The sequence below is a fragment of the Heliconius melpomene genome, chromosome 13 (assembly GCF_056956725.1).
Source record: "Heliconius melpomene rosina isolate 202511_hmr_F chromosome 13, ASM5695672v1, whole genome shotgun sequence".
Classification (NCBI taxonomy): domain Eukaryota; kingdom Metazoa; phylum Arthropoda; class Insecta; order Lepidoptera; family Nymphalidae; genus Heliconius; species Heliconius melpomene.
Window position 1 is genome coordinate 14,766,314 of NC_140401.1, and position 23,018 is coordinate 14,789,331.

Genomic DNA, 23,018 nt, shown 5'->3' on the forward strand with positions numbered 1-23,018 from the left:
ATTATATTTAAAAAAACATACTTAAATTTTAAAACATAATAATATTTACTTGACAAAATATGCGCCAAATAACCAAAAACAATGGTGGCTTTGATGCGTAAATGTTTCAAGTGTTTTAATTAGATTTTTGCAAAATTAAAAAATCGAAATATAATCGGAAACTACCGTACCTAGTTCAAAAAAGTAATAAAAGAAAATTGCAAATTTTCACTTTCGATAGGTATCTACCTACTTTACCCAGGGATTGTCGTTCTAAGTACTTACTGTATAATAATATTTTATAGCTGTTGATACCATTACGTCTGTGTATGTACCTGTACTAATGACTATCTATAGAAAAAAAGCTAATCACAACCTTTAAAAAAATAAAAGAATATATACCTAGACCATTTCGAACTTTTAACTTAGTGCAAGGAATAAAAAACATTAACAATTAGGTAGATATGTATATAAAAAAAATATTAAAATTCTTCTATGTAAGTATTTCATTCATTCATGGTAGTTCAATATATGAATCTACATTATTAAAGGAGTCTCTCTCTAGTTTAGCGCTATACGTTTCTAAATTAGAATGACCTTCTTCTAACAATTGTAACAACTTCGCATAAACTAATCTTGGGGCATCCACACCGTACAAGAAATCAATGTGGTTAAATTCTTTTAATGGCACCATATAATGTTCTATGGGGTTCGGGAGTTGGACAAATAAATTTGTAACGTCGATATCACTTGCCAACCAATCGTTTTCAGCTCCAAATAAGGCTATAGGCAGAGTTATTTTATTTAAAGGATATTCTGGAGGAGAAAGACTTCCATATTTTTTCACATTGTCCTTAGCTCCGTAATCGAATTGTTGGAAACGTCCAGCGTCTTTAATTTCTTGAGCGTAATGGACTAATGTTTTTGTAGATGCACCAGCTGGTATGTGTCCTAGCACTATAGGCAACATGCTACGGTTAAATTGTTGAAAGTCAAACCCACAAAAAAGAAACATAGAATTTTCACATATTGCTTCCTCGTAACGATTAATTTCACACGCGTGCTTCGATAACCATCTCAAAACAGCGTTGTGCGGTAAAAATTCGTTAGCTCCCAGAAGTTTAAGTAGATATTCTAAATCATCGCTATACTTGGCTAACAGCCTGATGGGACTTTTGATGTCAGTCATGAAAGCTACAGGGGCGAGAGCGAAGCCAGCTCTTAACACTTTGTTGTATTGAGTTTTCGTTGAAAGTAAAGCAAATAAGATTGTTGTCCCCATTGAATGTCCAACATAATTAATCTTCACGTCCCACCCCTTTTTATCCATAATATAATCAATAACGGCTGGCAGGTCGTGTTGACTTACTTCATGAAATGTAAAATTCCAAAATGCGAAATTGTCAGGGTTAAGAAAGACGTGGGCCCTCGAGTATATGTTTCCCCGAACATTCGCCATCCAAACATCGTATCCGGCATTCGACAAAATATATGCGAGACCTTTTTCTGGCCCTGATACAACCCAATCGGCAGAGCTTCCAAGAAGTCCGTGGTGTAGAAGTACAGTTTTTCGAGAAACTTCACGATTTTTACTAAACCCTGAATATGGTATCCTATGTATAGTAAGTATGTAACCGTCTTCAGTTAGGATAGTGTGTGACTCTGAGACGTATCCGTGCAAGGCTATCAATTGTGGAGTAGTCATTTGGATGCTAGTATCCTCGTCGTTGCAGGAGTACTCCAATTTCTCGGGTGCGATGGAGTCAAATATCTTATGGCCATTCCTCTCAGCATTATCAACATAACCTTGAAACCTTTGTTTCATCTTCATGTTATTATCCTCGTCGGCCGCTGCTTCAGATTGATTTCTCATGCCGAGATAAGAAGTTATTTTGTTATGCACATTTTCTACGTAAAACTGTCTAATGCTGCGGCCTTTTGAGCGAACGTAGTCGGTTAAGCGAGCAGTCTTGTTGGTGAATGTGCCTATAAGATTTTGCGGCAACCAGTCAGTGTATCGACACTCGCTGCATTGTATTAGAACAATTATTGTAAACAAAATTACTAATACTTTCATGTTTAATATTGAACTGTATCCGACGTTCGCGCGACACACAGTAATAGAGCACTCAGTTAAATGATCTTTGATACGATATATGTGTCATTACCAAAGTATGTAAACAATTATTGTACTAGATATTAACATAACTTTTCACTGATAATAAATATTTTTTATAAACAAATAGAAGTCCGATGTAAAACTACATTTCGCTAGGTAAGATGTAAGTAGGGTACCTACATGTCATGTTCGACTTACAAAAGATACTTACAATTTACAATGTATTAATCAGTTACAAAGAAGCTCCTTGCTTCAAACTTTATAGAAACTATTTTTGTTATTATTTAAAAAAACAGAAAAAAGATAAGCTTATACGGCTCTTTTAGGACCTTTTTTCCAAATTATTAAAAAATTAAAAAAAAAACATTTCCAGACAAACCAACTAGACTACTACTAAATACTTATATCGATTTATATTATTGCCTCATATTCCATATTCGTAACATATTTTTTTATATATAATGAGTCATATGAACGTTGAACTATGTGGTAAGCCGCAAAGCTGATTAGCATTAGGTAATTTTACTCTAGGAAGGAAGTACATTATAATTATAATAAAAATACGATAATAGATAAGCAGATATACAAGTGAATATATTTTTATTTTTAATAGAGAATCGAATTATTTCTTGTAAAATGTGTTATGAGTTTAGTAGGTATATATCTACAAGCTTAAATGTAGTGATAGAAAAAAGGTTTTCAGGCGAACCTAAAACTTAACGTTTGGCCCAAGGCATATTTAAATATAATCCTATGACCATGGGCGAAGGTATGGGTGTGGGGTGGTCTTTGTTCACGTGTGAATAGCGTGGTGTCCACCCCTAAATTTTTACTAATAAAAAATCTTTAAAACATTACAGAAAAATCTGCTCAAAGCCAAAATAAAAAAAAATCTTATTTTTAAATTTGTAAAATTTAAATGTACAAATAAACATAATTATAATATTTAATCATACGTAGGCTACCTCTGGAAAATATCTCAAGGTACGTTCCGGCAAGGACCTGTTTATGTACGTATCAGCCAAAACAATCTGTCATCTTCTTGAATGCGTGTGAATTAATATATATTACTAAAATAAGAAACATTTTAATAAATTCAGGCCTATTTTGAGACCATCGTAGCGCAGGAACACAAGAGTGCGACTGTAACGCGACGGTTGTGGGAGCGATGTCCATTCGGGCGAATTAATTATTATTTATTAATATTTTCATTTCTTCGGTCGGGTACCAAGGCAAAAGCATGACGTTGAGTCCGTAATGCGTCCAAAATTAAGCGGAAAATAGGGAATGCAGCGTCTTAGCACTAGGTTCCCTCTGCTACTTGCGGCATATATCGTGAAGCTGAATTAATTAATTAAATAAAACAACAATATGTGCAATTAGTATTTTCATACTTTATAACATATTATATTCATATTTATTTTCACATAAATAATTATGTTTAATAATAACTAAACTGATAAAATTGACAGCAAAACAAAATGCAGGAAAATATTTCAATATTAACTACAAAATAATATTTATTTACATATATTTTACTGTGCACCACAAATGGAAATGCAAGGAAAATTATAATTAATATATAGTAAATACGTATATCATTTAGTGATAGCTACATCAATATTAATAGAATCACATTAAACTGGTGAAGTAAAAGTAAGTACAATAAAAAAATACATTGGTATATAATAAACTAGCCATAACTTCACTCGCGTGGACTTTAAGACATAAAATGGCAATCCCGTTATTTCTCTTTTCTTCTCGAAAAATCCTTTCCTCATCCTTAGTGCTTTCGTATACTCCCTATCCTATAGTCAGTCTCTCAGTAACGGAAAAGTTTTATCATTTCAGACCATTAAAATTTACTATCAAAAATTTACTTTCAGGTAAAAAAGAAAAAAATAAATCAGCCACACCAGGTATACACATACATATAGAAGAATTTAATTTTGAATTTGATACAAATTAAGAATAACTTGGCTAGAAAGCGAAGAAAGTAATCTTAACACTCCCATAAGTTCTCTCTGCCTATGAAAAAAAATGTAAAATCTTGTTTCAATCACAACAGGATACAGTTTTAGCTATAATTCAAAATAATCGTAAATAATTTTATTATATACTCAGTCATTATTAATACGTATACAATAATTATTTACATTTTTATTTATTATTTTAATACATACATAAATAACAAGAGGATCACAATACAATTTTTTAAGCACTACATTTTTCATATTGTTACATAATTATATAATATGTAAATAGAAAATATTCATTTCCAGAACATAATAAAATAGTTTTATTGCACATAAAAAATTTAATTAACAATGAAAAAACAAGAATATGTACAAAGACTATGCTTAAAGTAATAACTTAAAAAAATATATATGGGATAGCCTGCCATTCAGTGTTTCATATAAACTGATATACCCTTACAGCACGGTCGAGTGGTCGTGACGAACGTGAAGTTTTCTAAACTTTAGCGCATTGTTCACAAGTAATCAAAAGAAGAAATCCCTAAAATCAAATTACTTATAGCTAACTTCGGAGCATTTGTTGTTTGTTGTGCAAGAGCCCACGAATGTTTCTGAGTTGGTACGACCAGTTTTCGACAGATGGCGTCACTCTCATTCCATTTAATTTTTTAGTACAGCTATTAAATTACAATTTACAAGCTATGCTCGATACCGTAATAGTTATTTAAACTATGTATATATCAATTTGATTTCTTCACATATTACATCAAAGTTGTTGATCTTCCAATTGCTTAATTCTTCTTCAAGATGATGCGGCTGTATAGTTTCATATTGCTCTCTGTCTGAAATGTTATAATTATTTTACTTTTTTCTTTTTATTTTCGCAAGGAACGTCGCATGTAATTTGTTCACAAGTTGATTTTTTCAATTTATTAATCTAAATTTAAAATACAAACAGTAACTACAAGTCATTGCAACTTATAATTTCTCAGACTGTTAGTTAAATATAAATCATAAAAAAATACAATATTTCAACTAATAATTAAGCAGCAAGCAAAGAACAGAGTGTTTTAACACCAAATTTTGAGCTTATACACAACAAAAATATAGCTAAAACAAAAGAAGGTAATAATGACAAAAAAAATACATACCACCAACTATAAACCATCCACTCAATTCACAAGCTGCTACGTTAAAAGATCCCAAAACGCCCACACTACTTTTTCTAGGATAGATTATCAATCTTATCCCTTCTTTATTATCTACCGACAATCCTCTTGTAATAAAAATATTATGTGGTATTAGTTTCTTTAATAAAAACTCCATTAACTTGAATATTTCATCTATTTTATAGTCTGTAGTTATAAAAAAGCAAAATGCTTGTGCTGGGTAGGTTTCGTCAAACGTGTATACTGGACCCACTAAGTGATGACATTTCTGAATGAAATATTAATTTATTTTGTTATATTTAAAGAGAAAATAATTCTCAGCACTATTTTTTTTGTTAATATTGCTTAATGTAATGCTGCGAAATTTAAGACACTCTATTCCCCATTAAGACACTTCAAGAATTCAGCGGAAAGTGGAGATACTTTCAGTCGAATTTTTGAGATATTGCGTGTTGAGTGGCGGAATTTAATGTTGCGCTTTGGCTCGTTACTAGAGCGATGACAACGAAAATATTAAACATATCATTCCACCGAGCGGGAATCGAACCCCATATCAACAATATTAAAAATATTTTATATTGTAAATGAAATGAAGTACTATAATTACCACATCTTCCACGGGAAGATTATTTTTCTCCAGAAAGAGATGAAAATGGAGATGATTCACTGATGCTAAGGCACATAGGCTGTTAAATGCAATCCTTAATTCACTGAAAAAAGTATATGGGTAATTAATTATTTTCATTTTCTTACTCTAGTGAGAAGGCAGTGTGGTACTGAATTTTGCACCTTGACACACAATGTCTAGAAGGTAGGGCTGAAAATGGGGAACAGGTACACATCAAAAGGTTCCCTCTGTCTACAAAAATATACAAGTATTTTACTTAATATTTTTTTTTTATATACCAGACATGTATTTTACATAAAAAAAATATTAGGAACTCTACACCAATTGTTGTCTTGTTACCAGAATAAGGAAATAATTATTTCTCCCAATTCTCCACCTTTTAAGTATGTAGTTATTTTTATAAACTTACATTTCTTTGGCCTCTAACATTAAATCTATAGCCAACTTTAAGCTGTCCTTAGTAATGATTTGAGGTAAACACTTGTCCATAGAGGGACAAAGCAAAGAATGATAACGTGATATAGGACTTACATTCACCAGTGCTGTATGAGTATCTGAAATTAATTACAAATTTATGTTAATTAAGCAATTTCAAGTACAGCGTAAAGATTATATATTACCTGCCCCTCATGAAATGACATGAAAATCAACAGAACTTTAAAGTTGTGTAGATTTTCATTATGCCAAAACATTATAACCCTTAAGGGGGTCTTCTTGAAGTGGCTGATTTTCTTATCAAACAATGTTAATAGGGATAGGCAATATGTATAATGTGAAAACTCGCAATCTTTTTAAACTATAAGATAAGTTAATTAATATTAAAATATATTTATTATATTACATAGAACACTTACCAATGGGCTTTACTTTCAAAATAAACATGTGTTCTTGTATGGATGCTTTGTTAAAATTAAATTCTTCATGATTAAATGGCTGGAGCAAATCCAAAATATGTTGAGGTAATCTTCGCTTTGTATATCTATTTACATTTAACTGAAAAAAATGACAATTATAATTTTTTTTTTTTTTTAGGCCGTTAATGTCTTAATATTTATTTTGTTTATTATTGTAATGGTGTAATTTAGATTGATTTGATAAGAATTATATTTTTTTGAAGATTACATTCCCATGAAATAGTAAACAAGAAATACCTGTAAGAAATACTTCTCTACAAATCTCTCACGTAGACACTCAATATCGTAACGAAAAACATTAGCGTTAGTGTAAATATCTTGCCATTTCAGTTTTATAAGTTCTGCAAGTCTTATCTTTCTTTCAATTTCTATATCAGTGTGCGATATTGGTTGGTAAAAGGTAAACACCATTTTCATTTTAAAATCTTATTTTAATATTATTTACATTTGATAATATATAAGTAACAAACGGTTTATATATTAGTAAATTAATAAATAAGCCGGTATATAAGTAATGTGAAATATTGATATTGATTCGATTTGCATTGATTATAAAAATTTATTTGTAAACTTTGTAACTTGTCATTTGTCCATTTGATAATTGACTTTGAAGCTTGATTTAGTGTTTTCAGCACAAAAAAAAATTATAACATGAGACTTAATTCGTCGCTTACGCTTGGCAAGCCACGGTTAATGTCCATCACTAGCATGTGAACAGGGTATATAGCTAAGCTTGTGAGAGCTTGTCGCTATAATATTGATAAAATTTTATTAATTTATAATTTAAAATTTTTCAAATAAAATTGTGCTGGTTTTACTACTATCAATGCATAACGGGCAGACTATTTTTATTATAGCTACTATGCTTTGCTTCCTACAATCATTAATTTGAATTCATATTACTACATTACTGTTTTTATTATATGTTTCACTCAAATATTTTGTTGTTTCTTTTACTTATATTATAATATCTTTAATTTTTATCATGACTTAGTATTTTGTGATTGAATCAGAAAAATAATCATAAACAATTATATAAGTATGGATTTTGAATATTGTACTGCATAAATAATGAATGAAAATTAATAGATGCTCTATAATAAATTTCTTTTAATAATTATGTGACAAAACCTTAAGAAGAATAAAATACATATTAAAAGATAATAATAGCTTAGTTTTCAACATTTTTCATTTTAACCCTATTGGGATTTAAAGGATTGTTCTCATCATAAAGACACAGTATGTCGATAATCTTTTTTGATACTTTTGCAGCTTCAAATGAATTCATTTTGCTTAATTTTTTTGTAACAGCTCTTCCAACTTTAGCATATCTTGTACTTTCTAAGCCAAAAACATCATTCTGGACACCCTTGAATACAGTTACTAAATTTTCTGCTATATTTCTACAACTTATTGAATTTGTTGATAAATGTTTCTCAGATGATTGGTCTGGCTCAGTATAAAATGCTGTTTCAGGTACATTTATCTCTTCTTGAAAATCATTCTGAAATACACAGATAAAATACAATTAAAATAAAACATTTTTTTTAAGCAAAAATATTTTGATAGTTTTAAGGAGTGCAGGAGTATCTCAATCCATATTATATAATTATAATCATCTTGAGGTAAGTAAATTTGTATACTATTGCTCCCTTTAGACCACTTTTGTGTTTAGCTTTATGCCAAATTCTGGAGGCATTAGATATTCAGTGGGGGAAGTTAATGCCACACTTTGCCTCTTTGCCAGAGCAAGGCAAATGAAATATGAAGTATTTCATTTCTTACAGTGGGAATTGAACTCATAATCTGTCCCATTAACATCTGTGCCACTGTGGCAGGGCTGGCCTCAAATATAAAATGTTTCTAAAAATATTAAAAATGTTTTTATATTTTTAGTCTATTATTATGTGAGATACACTTCAAAGGAAACTAAAAAAAGTACATACATCTTCTTCTGTTATGTCCATTGTCTCTAATATAATTTTTTCTGTTCTATTGACTTTCTTTAGAAACTGACATGCATCCCACAAATGCCAATTCACTTTATATTCCTAAAACAATATTATAATAGAATATCAGTATTATCATTATTAATAAAGTAGTAAAAATAATTCACTTGTAAGGTGTGTGGTTCTGAACTATAAAAATTTAATATTTATATTTATTTCTGCTCCACACTATATCTCTTATGTAGAAGAGTGAGCAGGAGCCTAGTGTTAGGACGCTCAACTCCCCACTTTTCATCTAATTCTAAAGGAATTATGTATGAAGTGCAGGAGCTGGAATTGTAATATTGTAAACAAATATTTTTAAAGATTTGAAAATAATTTTTGATTTGATTATGGTAAAACATACCTCTCCATCATTTTTTGCTTTACTAGCCTTAATTTTTCTTAAATAATTAGAAAACGTTGATCTTATATTCGTCCATCTATCTTTCACCGCTTGACCTGTAAATTCATAGCCATATTTAGCTGCAAATTCAGCGTAAGTTCTATCTCGATGTTCTACTGATGTGTATTTTGGGTGTTTTGGATTCCAAATATTAGGTTTGTTGTGTATATAATTTACCAATCTTAAATTCATTCTTTTCGTCCAAAACACTTTTTCTTTGGCAAACTCAGATATCATTTTGTTTTATAAATGCATGGAACGTAGTATTTAATTGAATAACTTAGTATATTGTTATAGCCGTAAATTTCAGCTAACCATAACAAATAACAATTAGCAAATAACAACGAAACTGACATTTCTGATTTGACAGACGTCACTTGAAAACTCCTTTTTACTTTCTGAATGTATTTTTAACATGGATTATATTTTTAATATAATTATATAAATTAACGTACAGTAACTTAACGCCACTTAATACTTTTTCTTGAATTTAGGTAAAAAGCAATGAATGAAGGTTCTTGACATTAGTTTCTCTACATACTCTGTGGCATAAAACGTTAAGTTAAAAAGAGTACTTATTTTATAGACACCTAAAAAGTAAATTTACGATAAATAAATATTATTCTAAATATTTAACAATACTTATAAGTCACTATTTACTGGAGTGCATAAATTCACTTAATTCTCTAGCTAAGAATTTAAGACATCGCAACACAAGACATCGCAAGACATTGTTGCGCAACAATGCATCGTCTGAGTATAAAAGCGACGGTTGTGGGTTCGATTACCTGGTTACCTACTCTTATTCCTACAATTTTTATTCAAATTGGGCAGCTTGATACCAGTAACCACCGCTACGGGTTACGCGAAGTTTGAACCATTCATATTATTGAATTATTATAATAATTAAATTGAACCCGTGTTGTGTCGTGCCACAGGGCCACGAGGGTGTGGCTGTAAACGTGTCAGGATTTCTTAGCTCTGGTAACGAGTTAAAGCACGGCGTTGAGTTCCGTCACTCAACAGAATTCGGCGGAAAATGGGAAACTGAAGTGTCTTAATGGGAACGGAACTTAACTTAAACGGAACTTAACTAGGTTCCCAGGTACTCTCTGCCCACCTTGCTATGTGCGGGATACAAAGTGAAGCTAAAAAAAATTACATCCACACTTTACAAATAATACTTTTATATGTAGGTCATACATAAATATATGTTGATAGGTCATCAACCTGCTACAAAATTTAACAAGGTTAACGTTCGCATTTTAATATCATCTACCAATCTCCTGCTTATAAATTCTTTGTGCGTATTTTTTTAACTAGTATATTTTAAAAGTATTAAGCTTTTTTATTTCTTATTTCTTATTCTTTTATTTTATATTATTAAGGTTTTCAGATTATGAGTACTTAATTTCTTAAGTTTTTAATTTTTTACAAAATATTGTTTTATATTTCGATTATTAATAATATTACAAATAATTTGTATTTAAAAATTATAATGGTAATAATGGTACTCTCTTTTAGAATGTTATTAAAAATATTAAAATATCAATTAAAAACCAAACCAAAAAAATAAAAAAAGAGAACGCAGCTACGAGATCGGCGTCCGTGAATGTGCGGGCAACGGTAAATGCACGATCTCTATAAGTTCAGTCGTCGATGCGGCCTTAACCGCCATGGGTCGTTCGTTGCGTGCGCTATCAGCTTACACTCGTCCGTTCGCTCCCATAAACTGCCGTCAGGCTACCACAGGATGTCCATTTTCCAAACGCCAACGTTCCCAAATCGCCCCAGCTGCTTCCCTATCCGAGGAAATTTTCGCAAACGCGAAACCCTACTCCGAAGTTCCTGGACCTAAACCTATCCCTATTTTGGGCAATACGTGGCGGATGGTCCCGGTTATAGGACAATTTGATATTTCGGAATTCGCTAAAGTCACTAAATTATTCCTTGAAAGATATGGCAGGATAGTGAAGTTAGGAGGGCTTATTGGGAGGCCAGATTTGTTATTTGTGTATGATGCCGACGAGATCGAAAGAATGTATAGGAGAGAAGGACCCACTCCTTTTAGACCAGCGATGCCGTGTCTTGTGAAATATAAATCTGAAGTGAGAAAGGATTTTTTTGGGGAGCTGCCAGGTGTTGTTGGAGTGTGAGTACATTTTTTTTTAAATAAAACAAATATAATTTAATATAAAAAATGTGTATAAAGAATAAATAATTTATGAAAGTAAATTTATAAAAATATTCTTCTTATGAAGATTTTTGTTTAAAACTTTGTCTCTTCTGCCCATCAATCAACTTTCACTTTTGTGACTCACTACCGCTATTTACCAGTCTCTGTATAATTCCAACAAACCTTAAAAACGTGATATCTTTTCCATTCATTTCGAAGTATTTAAGAAATATTTATTTCATAAAGCTAGAATTTACATGATGTTATATTTTTTTTATCAGGCGCAGTAAAAACAACATAGGCACTTACGAATCCACACTCCGTTTGCCTTTTTCCGTTGAATTCTGGAGGCATAGCGTGTTGAGTTGTGGAACTCAACGCCGCGCTTTGCTTCAACACCACAGGCAACAAATGAAAATATTAAATATTTCATTTCATCGCGTGTCGATGAAATCGAACCCACAACCTGTTGCGTTCACACTTTGTGCCCCTGCGCTACGACTGGCCTCATTTGTTTTAAATGTAATTTTCCAATTCCTTATAATATCTACTATTTTCAATGCGTGATATCTAGTTGCAATTTTGTTTGCAAATAGGTACATATACTTATACGTACCTATGAAAAAAAAACCTATTGCAAAAAACAAAATGAAAACACATGTGAAGGTATAGCGTGTAAATAACTGAATATTTCAACGCGAATATTGAAAGCAAAATTTGATAAAAAATCGATTTCAATTAGATTGCCTAACTTGCAAAAAACGTTGCATGCAATACCAAAAATTTCATATAAATTGAAATTATTGCAATAACTTTTTAAGTATGCATTTAATATAATTTTTATATTTGTATGTAATCGTATTATCCTGGCAGAATTCGTCCAAAATTATTATTGATAGTCAGTAACTGTCAGCAACGGTTTTAGCCTTAGACATATTAATCAAAAAATCAATCCATCAATCAATTATTATTGATGACAAAATCTAAACTTGCAGCCAGAGCCAGAGCCAATGGGAATCGACCCTACGCCCACTATGTATATAACACTATACCACTTTCCTTTTAAATGCTCCAAGATGTCTACAAAGATTTTAAATATGACTACTGGACAAAACTAAGCAATTTTCAAACCCTGCCCTAAAATGAACCCTAAAATAAAGAAGAACTGTTCATTTCACAACATTCGTCGTGGACAGCGAAAGTAACATTATACAAGTGACATAAATCTTTTATGTTGTTACTTACGACTATTTACTGTTTGTTCAGACTTCAGAAGTACTCTAGGTCGAATGGTCTGTGTATACAATATATATGGAAAATGAATACTCGATGTAAAACGAGAACGTAACTTAGACCTAGGCAATGAGTTATTGTGCAATTTGTTATTTGATTTGTTATAGTGTTTGTTTTTAATTTAAATCTTTAGGTTTTTAATACGTGAAGTTCCATACTAGGTAGGTTATATATTATTTTGTAAGATTGGAAAAGTACACATGTAGTATGTACATCGTTCTAGGATTCGTTCGGAGGTGACATAGAGACGTTCTTCACTTTCTGTCTAAACAGAAAAAAAATATTGTCTATCTGCCAGCGATAAATAATAATAAAAAGAATTAAATAATCTAAAATCTGTTTAGTAAATTTTAGATTAGATAAATGTCATAAATTTTCAGTCCAAATTTGAACGCGTCAGGTTGTGGGTTCGATTCCCAATTGAGGAAATAAAATAGTTAAATTATTCATCATTGCACTATTAACGAGGCAAAGCACGGCCTTGAGTTCAGGCGCTGAACATGCAATGGCTGCAGAATTCGGCAGAAAGTTGGGAACGGAAGTGCATTAATGGGAAATGAGAATCCCTTTGCCTACCCTGTTATGTATATGCAGGATACAGCGTGAAGTGAACAAATAACAAAATAATGAATATTGTATGAATAAAGTAATGAATTTTGAAATTAATTGATTGAATTAAATGCTAACATTTAACTATATAATATTATATACATACTTTGTTATCTATATATATAAAAGGACTTGTCCTCACTGACTGAGGTAAGACGCACGCACAGCCGTAACCGCTGTGCGTAGAAACGTGAAATTTGGACAGATGTTTACTTTCGTAATCTGGACATCCACTAAGAAGGGATTTTGAAAAATTTTAATCCTAAAGGGGTGAGATAGGGGTTGAAAGTTTGTATGGAAAAAAAATTTAATCGGCACCGATTTTTATAAAATTTGAAATTTAGATTTTTTAAAGTATTTAATTGAATACGTGTTTCATCGTTTTCTAGAATTCTCCCCCTAAGGGTGCAAATAAGGGGTTGAAAGTTTGTATGGAAAAATCTTTAAAACGCCACCGATTATTATAAAATTTTAAATTTAGATTCTTAAAAATATTTAATTGGACATGTGTTTCATGGTTTTCTAGAATTCACCCCCTAAGGGTGCATATAAGGGGTTGAAAGTTTGTATGGAAATATCTTTAAATCGCCACCGATTTTTATAAAATTTGAAATTTAGACTCTTAAAAATATTTCATTGAACACATGTTTCGTGGTTTTTTAGAATTCACCCCTAAATACGCAAGCGAAGCTGCGCGCGTCCGCTAGTTATATATAAGTAAAATTAAAAGTTAAATTAAATTTTATTTTTTAAGATAACTTTATTTTTTCCTATCAATTTCAACTTGTTTATTCTTCTTATATTATATTTAACAAATTATTTTTTCTTCATGAAAATATGTGTTAACAATGACATTGTTTTACTGCGCTACATTGAATACAATTTATCACCTACTATTAGCATGTATGATATAATGCTTACTTATTCTATGTGTAAATTCCCAATTGATCTTGACATCATTGTTTTAAACTTACCTTTGATTTTAGTCTTAAATCGCAAGAATTAAAGATAATATAGTTTAGTTTCTAGACGTAGCTACAATTTTTAATTATAAAAAAAACAATGTTAAATTACAATTGTTAGTACAGTTTTTGCGTATTTAAAACTTTAGGCCGAGCTTGCGAGAGCTAAAAGTGTAATTTATTTTGTTGAACGTAAATAACCAGTTATATTCAGAAACTGGTCTGTGGGTTGGTATGTTCTTTAGCGATGTAGATCAAGCACATTTTTACAAGGTTTCTCTTTGATGTGATGCTTTTTTCTCTATGAGATATAGTTTTCGTTTCTCGTGGTATAGTGAAAACAAAAGAAACAATGTCTAACTGTAAAATTTGTACTGTTTAAACATTTTTATAAAATTTTACGGGCTTAAGCTAAAATTTGTTATTGCCTCCTAAAATATTACAATGCTTCTTTACAGTCCCCGTATTTATTTCATAACGTAACGTAACTGCCAAAAAAAAAAAATATAACAAAAATATTATATATCTAAAGTGATATCGGTCTATATGTGAACCAGAGCGAAGCGAAAGCGTCTCTATCCGCACTCTGTAGAATAACGTGATGTGCATACAGATACTATCTTATTATATTTAACTTTAATACATAAAATTATATGTATGTTGTCATTCATTCTTCATATATTCGTTATTCTTTCTTCATATATTCTTTATTCTTCATTCATATATTTTTTATTGCATAGATGTATAGGTACCCTATACGTAATTTAATGATCATTTAGGGTAATTTTGTCAAGAGTCACATTTTTACTAATCCACCTGAATAAATATTATGGTTGTGGGTACCAGCTCTTGCAGACAAATCACCTTCTCCAACCACCCATTGGGTTTCTCCACTAAACACAAAATGTCTATGCAGACATATCAAGCCTACAAAAGAGATTGTGGGCTCCTTAAATCAGCCAAGTGTGAGTCAGTGCATATGATCACTTATGATCAGATTTTGTTTTCTCGTGAAGGTAGTCTTCAATAAACCGTAAAGCTATATCAAGACCAGAAAGTGTGACGTCATAAGTCAATTGGGGTTGTAATCGTGCCTACAACCATAGATCGTCCTTTGTCTATGCTTAAATGTATTGAAAAGTGGAAAACGGAGTTATTTTTCACGAAATTATCTAAATATATAATTATATATATTTTTTGTTTAAGTTTACATCTTTGAAAAGGAAAACAGTGTCAACATACTTGTTTTGCAAAGTATTTCCTTTGCAGACTACACTTGTACTAGTTTCTTAACTATGTCTTGTGTAAATATTGACGTTTTTCTTTTTTAACTCGTTTAATTAGTATTTATTTATATGATTATAATTTACCTTAATAATTATAATATATTATGATTAAATAAAAAAAAAGCTTGAAAGAGGACATGAAATATTTCATATTTTCAATTCTCCAGAATTCGGAAATTGGAGAGCGCAATATGTGTCTTAACACTAGGCTCTCCCTGCCTATCACTTTCTTGCGGGATACAGCGGGAAGCTGAAAAAATCTATTTGTATTTAATAGGCTTATTATAGACATGCTACATACATTTACAAGCACTGTTAATAATTGTGTGTAAATGTGGGGAGCAAACACTTTGCTCGGTAAACACTTTAGAACTTCACCTTGTAAGATGTAATGCGAATATTTGTATATTACGCTTATTTGTACTAGAGATTCCTCTAATGGGCAACCAGATTATATTACATGTTACACCTTTATTGAATATTAAAATATAAAAAAATATAAAAATGTCGATATTTTACTAAATTGAAACTAATATTCATTTTTAACGGAATTATTATAAACGGAATATCTAAATAATTGCTGATTCAAAGAATTATTACCATATTTTTTGTTTTATATAATTTTAAAAAGTATGAATGTACGGTTAGTCACTTTCTATCAGATAAATTAAGTGCTATTCCGGCTCTTAACGGTGCCAAAGTTAATTTGAAGAAACTGTTCAGCTTTTTTGTTGTTAAATTTATTAGTGACATATTTTTGAGATATTTCTTTTTAACGTTATTTTAATCAGACAGGGAAACAGGGTAGTCCACTTTATTATAAAAAAAATTGGGTATTGTCGTTGTCGAGTTCCTTATGTAGAGATTGATTAGGCCGTGCTCCTGTTTTTAAATCAAATGTATATGTAAAAATATTTCATCTTTTTATGCTTGTAAGTTTTTAAGTACCACTACTTTCTTTCACCTTTTTAACTACTTGTGGACTAGAAATTAAATTCTCAACGGAAACGTAAACAAGTTAGAATTATTAACGGTATATTCTCACATGATGTCAGTTACCGTATCAATCGATATGGCATAGGCGTGTTCCATTCGCTTATATATTCAATTCGCTTGCGTGAGTTAATTGCATCTTCCGTCTTGTATATAATTTTTTTATATGGGAAATGTCTATAGAAAACATTTAAATAATGCCTTTTTAATTTTCTTTATACCAGAATTTTTTTTAACTTTAAAAATCCAAATTCGAACTAGATAAAGATTTTGTTGCAAGCCATTTTCTTTCTTATTTCCCTTCTATTTTACAATGAGAGCTTGCTTTATCTGATAAACATTCATATATGAACATTACAATTTTTTTATTTTTAAAAATAATACGACCTAATTTATTTTCAGTATAACAAATCTTCAAATTATTCAATTCAAATTCTCTTCATATAATAAGTGCAATGTTGTACTAAGAAATGCTTGAAGTAAATAAATAGATCATCAGCATTGTCTCACGAACACAAACGGCCAATCGCGGTGGCGTTGTTTCTATTTCAATTCTGATTGCGATTTCTTCACAGCTATGCGGGTTGTCCACATTTTAATATGATTAAAACGACTTTACGTCGTACATGTCAAATATGCCATGTTTACCAATGTAGGTAATTGGAAATTTATTCTCTCCTAATGACTCAACAAACGATGGTATGTAGTTGTTTCGATACGTCTAGGAGAGATTATTTAAATGTTACAATATTTTTATTAATTTTACTATTTTACACTCAAAGTTTATAAAAATGGGTGGAAAACAACGAATTAAGAGATTTACATATTATTATTCTTGCTTGCTCCGCACTGTATAAGAGATCAATTAAGTAAAATACTTATATAATTCAAATTAATTGAATGTCTTACTAGTATGCTTTAACTATCTTGAATTTGATCCTACGACCTGCAGTTACTGTACTTAAGTTGTACAAAATATATGTCAGAACTCGAACCAAGACTTATGGCATAGTGGGTGGTTATTTAATTATTTACTAGCAACAGCTAGCCCTAAACGATCATGCATTATTCATATCATATGCATGAAAGTGATAATTAATGTCGTCGTAACAAACTAATATACTACTGGTGCTTTCCATGTTGCTATTGACTATTGTATCTTATTCTTCTTCGTTAGCTGGGAAAATGTAGAGTTTTTCTTTCGTTCTTACTCTCTTCTCTATTTTTCGTGTACTAGGTATTTGGTTTAACTACCTAAATGCTGTATAACTTCAATGTAATTAAAGTTATATTATATTAAGATCTGATTTTTTTAGGTTTTGGTTGAATTATAGATTAGAAACGGCATTCGTGCTTATTTCGATTCTAGGTCATGATGATTGTTAAACGGAATCATTAATAATAGCTAGTTCGCTACTGATCTAAACCAGCGCTACTTATATAACAATGTAGAAAAAAAATATTGAAATACGCTGGGAATATGGCAAAGGGATTCAAGTAATAAAATAAAACGAAAAATAAAACAAAATTTTACTTATATTATTTGTTTTTGTAATATCTAACAATGGAATGTATAGTGGGCTATTTTTTTAGGTATAACCTAGTGTTAAGACACTAGTTGAGTGGCAAAATTTAATGCGATTTGCCTCGTTACCAGAGCGAGGAAATGAAAATATTAAATATTTCATTTCCTCAAGTGAGAATCGAACCCACTACCTATCGTCTGTAGTCCCTGCGCCACGACTGGCTTCTTTTTTGTTATTTTACTATTATGTTCTGTTATATTCTCGTATAGTGTTTATATTACCTTGATGATCTGTAAAGTGTGTTAATGGTGTCTAATTTCACAAGCGAGTGCTTCTATCCAATGCGAAGTCTTGCTTAACAACCTGCTCTGTGAGATGTATATTAATTTTTCAACAAATAACAGTATTTTTCAAATCGATATTAGTATTCGATAAAACAGTAGTGTATATAATGTTATTTCGTTTTCATTGATGTTTAAACGTGTAAAATACGAAAGTAAAGGTATACTCGTATGTAATTGTAATTGGTCTATGGAAGGTGTATGTCATTCAATTATAATATTAGTGGGCAATTTTTTGTCACATCTCTCACCTCCGCTCCTATGTTATTTTATTTAAGATTGGTATTGAATTCACATTGCCAAAATATTTTTTTTAATTTTTTTATGTAATGTAATAAAATATGACACTTATTAAAAAAAATAAAAATTAAATTACAGTCACGGAGAGCAGTGGAGACGATTCCGTTCTAAAGTCCAAAGGCCTATACTCCAACCTCAAACAGTGAAAAAGTATGTGGCACCAATAGAACTCGTAACCGAGGACTTCATCAGATACATGGAAAACGCAAGAGATGAAAACGGGGACTTACCTCATGAATTTGACAATGACATTCATAGATGGTCGCTTGAATGTAAGTAGTAAATAAGCCGTAATATCCCGCATGTAGCACTGTAGGTAGCAATAGCGTAGTGTTAAGACACTCCGCTCCCCACTTTCCGCCAAGTCCTGGAGGCATTGTCTGTTGAGTGGCGGAACCCAACGCCGCGCTTTGCCTCGACACCAGGGTGAAGAAATTAAAATATTACATTTCTTAGAGTTGAGGAATTTGAACCCAAAAACATGACTGAAAAAAAAAACATAAAACATGAGACAAGTAAAGAACTGGGCAATGTGTCATTTACTTATGTCATATACATATTTTTAATTTTAATTTTATCTATAAATATAAAGATTCAATGCAGTTAGTTTATTATATAAATCAATCACGTTTTGTTTCGAGAAATACCCACGAGCCAGTCGGTGTCGTCCATTGTCTTTAGCAAGAACTAAGTCTATTGAACATAAATGTAATTTAAAGATATTTTCTCCATATCTTTCTTTAAAACCTACGGTTCGTTATTATTATGTATATAATTACAAATCTATATATATAAAATCGAAAGGTAACTCACTCATCACGAAATCTCAGAAACTACACGTGCTAGGAATATGATATTTTGCATAGGAGTTACTTATAGGACGTAGGTGCTTGCTAAGACAGGAATTTGCAATATTCGATTTCTAAGGGGATGTTTTTGGGGTTGAAAGTTTGTATGAAACTTCGTTACTACAAATGCTAAGAGTCTCAAATTTTGCATGGACGTCACTCATAGGACGCAGGTACTCATGGAGACAGTAATTATTAACATAGTTCACGCAAGCGAAGTTCGGGCGGGCCGCTAGTATATCTATATATACTATTAATAAAAAAAAATTAAAATCCTTCCTTCTTTAATGGTAATCTTTGTTACACTTGTATAAAATATCGTTCTTTCAACAGGTATTGGACGTGTAGCCCTCGACGTCAGACTTGGCTGCCTGTCCCCACAGTCAACCAGTACTGAGCCCCAACGTATAATAGACGCTGCAAAGTTCGCGCTTCGCAATGTAGCCGTGTTGGAACTTAAAGCTCCATATTGGAGATACTTCCCGACGCCACTGTGGACGAAATATGTGAACAATATGAACTTCTTTGTTGAGTGAGTATTGAAATTTGAATTTTATTGTAGCTAGCTAGCTAATTTTTTTACTTTTTTAAGAAATTTATTTAAAATAGGTTCTTTTTATTTTTAATCAAGAGGTTTTTAATTTTATAGTCTATATGCCCTAATCCTATATGAAAAAAAAAAACTTAAATTTGTCAAATTGGTCCCAGAAACTCAGGGAGAACTGTTGACATTATGTTATCAATAAATTTCTTTTAGCTACTACGCTAAAAGATAAAAAATTACCAATATTATTTTAAATATCAATATTTAATGTATGATATATCTTAATTCTTTAAATAACCTTCCAGATTATGTTCCCGCTACATAAACGAAGCATTAGAACGACTCAAAACAAAAGAAGTAACATCTGACAATGATCTCTCTCTACTCGAGAGAGTGCTTCAAAGTGAAGGTGATCCTAAAATCGCGACCATCATGGCGCTCGACCTTATACTTGTTGGGATTGATACGGTAATTTGTGTTATAAAATCAATATTAATCGCGATTTAAAGAATATATTTCTTTTTGTTTATTTGTTTTTTTATAAAAATGTAATTCGATTTTATTAGAAAATTACTTCACTTCCTTTAAATTAAAATAATTATATATATATAGGACAATTCGAACGTTGAAAGTACACTTGCTATGTCTTATTTTTTTAAGGTTTTTTACTAAAAGAAACATTATAAGCATTCAAACCTGTTTACACGCTTTCCATATGCTTAAAATATTTTTTCCCATATTTTGTTTCAGATATCTATGGCGGTATGTTCAATATTGTATCAAGCGGCAACAAGGATCAAACAGCAAGAAAAAATGGCGGAGGAAATCAAACGAGTGTTGCCAGATCCAAGTAAACCCTTGACTTACGCTGATTTGGACAAATTGCATTACACTAAAGCTTTTGTCAGAGAAGTTTTTAGGTAAAAAAATATATTTTATAATTTCTAAGTGCTTGACTACCATTAGTAGAGTAATAAAAAGGTATATTTAATTTTTATGCAAATATTCTTATATAACGTTATCGGCTGCCCTTAAGAAATATGTAGAGCATAAAACAATATAATATGTACATTCATAATACCTATGCGAAATTTATTGGGTACTTTTCGCTAAATATGCCACCGTAGGTTTATTAATATTATTATTTATTCTTGATCACATGAAACAGCTTATATTTCTATATTTTTTTAAATTTAGATATTACAGTAGGTACTTGTAAATCCTTAATTGCTATATATAAGCATTTGAAAACAGCAAAACGAAAAATAACATTGAATTGTAGGTGTTAAAGTATCTATATTTGAACCTCTATAATTATTAAATTAAATTTATAGTTATCTTAATGTAACTGAATATAAATTACTAAGTTTCTATTTTTTATATATTTTATATAAACTGTATATTTTATATTTCAGAATGTATTCAACGGTTATCGGCAATGGTAGGACATTACAAGAAGATGACGTCATTTGCGGATATCACATTCCTAAAGGAGTTAGTATTTCATTTTTATTATAGTGTTTTTATTTTTTGCATGAAAATAAACCATTAACAGTGTTATGTTTTTAAGATATATGTTAAGTATATAGTATATACTATAATGTCAAACTATAACAAAATTAACAGCAATAATAGCTTTTACTTTAAATCTTTTTCTATGTAATTTCAACGCAAAATTTGTAAGTTTTTAGAGTACTAAGGATCTTAGGGTAGGGTACATTTTATATATAAGTTTCTAAAATTAATCGTTTACCCTACATTATTTCAGGTGCAAGTAGTATTCCCAACGATCGTAACGGGCAACATGGAGGAGTTTGTATCAAATCCAGATGAGTTTAGACCAGAGAGATGGCTTGAGGATGGCAGGTTACATTCCTTTGCATCTCTTCCTTATGGGTTTGGTGCGAGGATTTGTTTGGGAAGACGTTTCGCCGATTTAGAGATACAAGTGCTTTTGGCTAAGGTTTGTTGTTTTTTGTTTAAATTTGGAATTAGAATGATTCCAGAAGTAGAAGATTTGGATATAGTTAGCCCGTAAAGGATCATCTATAATTGCTCTTGCAGTGTCGTCTAAAATGTTTGAAATCTTTTATTTCTACATTTTTTTTGTGTGTGATATAATTTGATTTAAGTATCGATCGATTTATAAATCTATGAAGTCGTTACACATTTGTTTTGATTCACAATCGAACTTACAGACTAAGGCTTGTCAAATTATGTATTATTTACACATTTTCAGCTTAAATTTTTCACGTATTAGTTTATTATATAATCATATTAAAACACATGAATTTGTTCACAGCTTCTTCGTCGCTATCGTTTGGAATACCACCACGAACCACTCGAGTACGCAGTTACCTTCATGTACGCGCCCGATGGACCACTACGTTTGCGAATGCTTGAACGATGAACAAATATAACACCATTAAAATAAATATAAAATAATATGAATTATAAATATATTGAAATTAATAAAAACTAGGTATAAATTATTCATAGAAAATCTAAACAAAAATGACTTGAGAGACAAAATTTGAGCCTATCTTGACATAGTTGTAACTAATATATTTTAAGTAAACTATTTTTGTAACTCTATTTTTATTTTAATAAAAATCTAAAAAAAAAAACTATTTTTAGAATTAAAAGATATACTTAACTTATGTATGTAATTTGCCAATATCGGAACTAATTCGTGAAAATATATATTTTGTATGAATAAATGTATATAAATACTAGTTGTTTATGTTCAATATGTACGTATAAATGTTTTATATATGGAATAAAAAATCTATGCAAAAATATAATCGCATAAAATTTAATAAATTAAATTAATATAAATATATTTTTTTCCAAAGCATTTTCTTATTTTCCATTTCGCTGCTGCCACATTGCAATGTCAATATTATAGGTGCTCTGAAAGGTTTCCATTTTCTTATTTTGAAACTACTAGATTTTTAATAT

General features: G+C 30.6%; 3 protein-coding genes and 1 pseudogene across 3 annotated transcripts; 1 reads left to right on the forward strand and 3 right to left on the reverse strand.

Annotated features, from left to right (window-relative positions):
* Positions 1-432: 432 nt before the first annotated feature.
* On the reverse strand, positions 433-2,108 carry LOC146533104 (lipase 3 pseudogene; annotated as a pseudogene).
* Positions 2,109-4,255: 2,147 nt separating this feature from the next.
* LOC146533105 (GDP-D-glucose phosphorylase 1) lies at positions 4,256-7,396 on the reverse strand. The gene is made up of 6 exons (XM_085196597.1): positions 7,023-7,396; positions 6,726-6,864; positions 6,281-6,425; positions 5,851-5,953; positions 5,226-5,511; positions 4,256-4,916 (listed from the first exon to the last, which is right to left on the reverse strand). Exons 1-6 carry the CDS (start codon positions 7,200-7,202, stop codon positions 4,804-4,806), a joined length of 966 nt encoding a protein of 321 aa, XP_085052723.1. The 5' UTR covers positions 7,203-7,396; the 3' UTR covers positions 4,256-4,803.
* Positions 7,397-7,880: 484 nt separating this feature from the next.
* Positions 7,881-9,536, reverse strand: LOC146533106 (uncharacterized). Its single transcript, XM_085196598.1, has 3 exons — positions 9,141-9,536; positions 8,732-8,836; positions 7,881-8,289 (listed from the first exon to the last, which is right to left on the reverse strand). Exons 1-3 carry the CDS (start codon positions 9,414-9,416, stop codon positions 7,957-7,959), a joined length of 714 nt encoding a protein of 237 aa, XP_085052724.1. The 5' UTR covers positions 9,417-9,536; the 3' UTR covers positions 7,881-7,956.
* A 1,279-nt stretch (positions 9,537-10,815) lies between these two features.
* LOC146533107 (putative cytochrome P450 301a1, mitochondrial) lies at positions 10,816-22,789 on the forward strand. The gene is made up of 8 exons (XM_085195848.1): positions 10,816-11,331; positions 18,744-18,937; positions 19,847-20,045; positions 20,363-20,525; positions 20,808-20,977; positions 21,473-21,551; positions 21,826-22,020; positions 22,360-22,789. The coding sequence occupies exons 1-8, from the start codon at positions 10,856-10,858 to the stop codon at positions 22,465-22,467; spliced, it is 1,584 nt and encodes a 527-aa protein (XP_085051974.1). The 5' UTR covers positions 10,816-10,855; the 3' UTR covers positions 22,468-22,789.
* Positions 22,790-23,018: the final 229 nt, after the last annotated feature.

What these genes read in the sequence shown, in the direction of transcription:
- LOC146533105 (XM_085196597.1), bottom strand. Translation starts at nt 7,202, where the DNA reads ATGAAAATGGTGTTTACCTTTTACCAACCAATATCGCACACTGATATA. An exon ending in TTTGAAAGTAAAGCCCATTG is followed by an intron (nt 6,426 to 6,725) that starts GTAAGTGTTCTA and finishes AATTAATTTCAG; the next exon opens with ATACTCATACAGCACTGGTG. An exon ending in ATCTTCCCGTGGAAGATGTG is followed by an intron (nt 5,512 to 5,850) that starts GTAATTATAGTA and finishes TATTTCATTCAG; the next exon opens with AAATGTCATCACTTAGTGGG.
- LOC146533106 (XM_085196598.1), bottom strand. Translation starts at nt 9,416, where the DNA reads ATGATATCTGAGTTTGCCAAAGAAAAAGTGTTTTGGACGAAAAGAATG. An exon ending in AAGCAAAAAATGATGGAGAG is followed by an intron (nt 8,837 to 9,140) that starts GTATGTTTTACC and finishes ATATTGTTTTAG; the next exon opens with GAATATAAAGTGAATTGGCA. An exon ending in TGGACATAACAGAAGAAGAT is followed by an intron (nt 8,290 to 8,731) that starts GTATGTACTTTT and finishes TGTGTATTTCAG; the next exon opens with AATGATTTTCAAGAAGAGAT.
- LOC146533107 (XM_085195848.1), top strand. Translation starts at nt 10,856, where the DNA reads ATGGGTCGTTCGTTGCGTGCGCTATCAGCTTACACTCGTCCGTTCGCT. An exon ending in TCATAGATGGTCGCTTGAAT is followed by an intron (nt 18,938 to 19,846) that starts GTAAGTAGTAAA and finishes TTCTTTCAACAG; the next exon opens with GTATTGGACGTGTAGCCCTC. An exon ending in GATATCACATTCCTAAAGGA is followed by an intron (nt 21,552 to 21,825) that starts GTTAGTATTTCA and finishes ACATTATTTCAG; the next exon opens with GTGCAAGTAGTATTCCCAAC.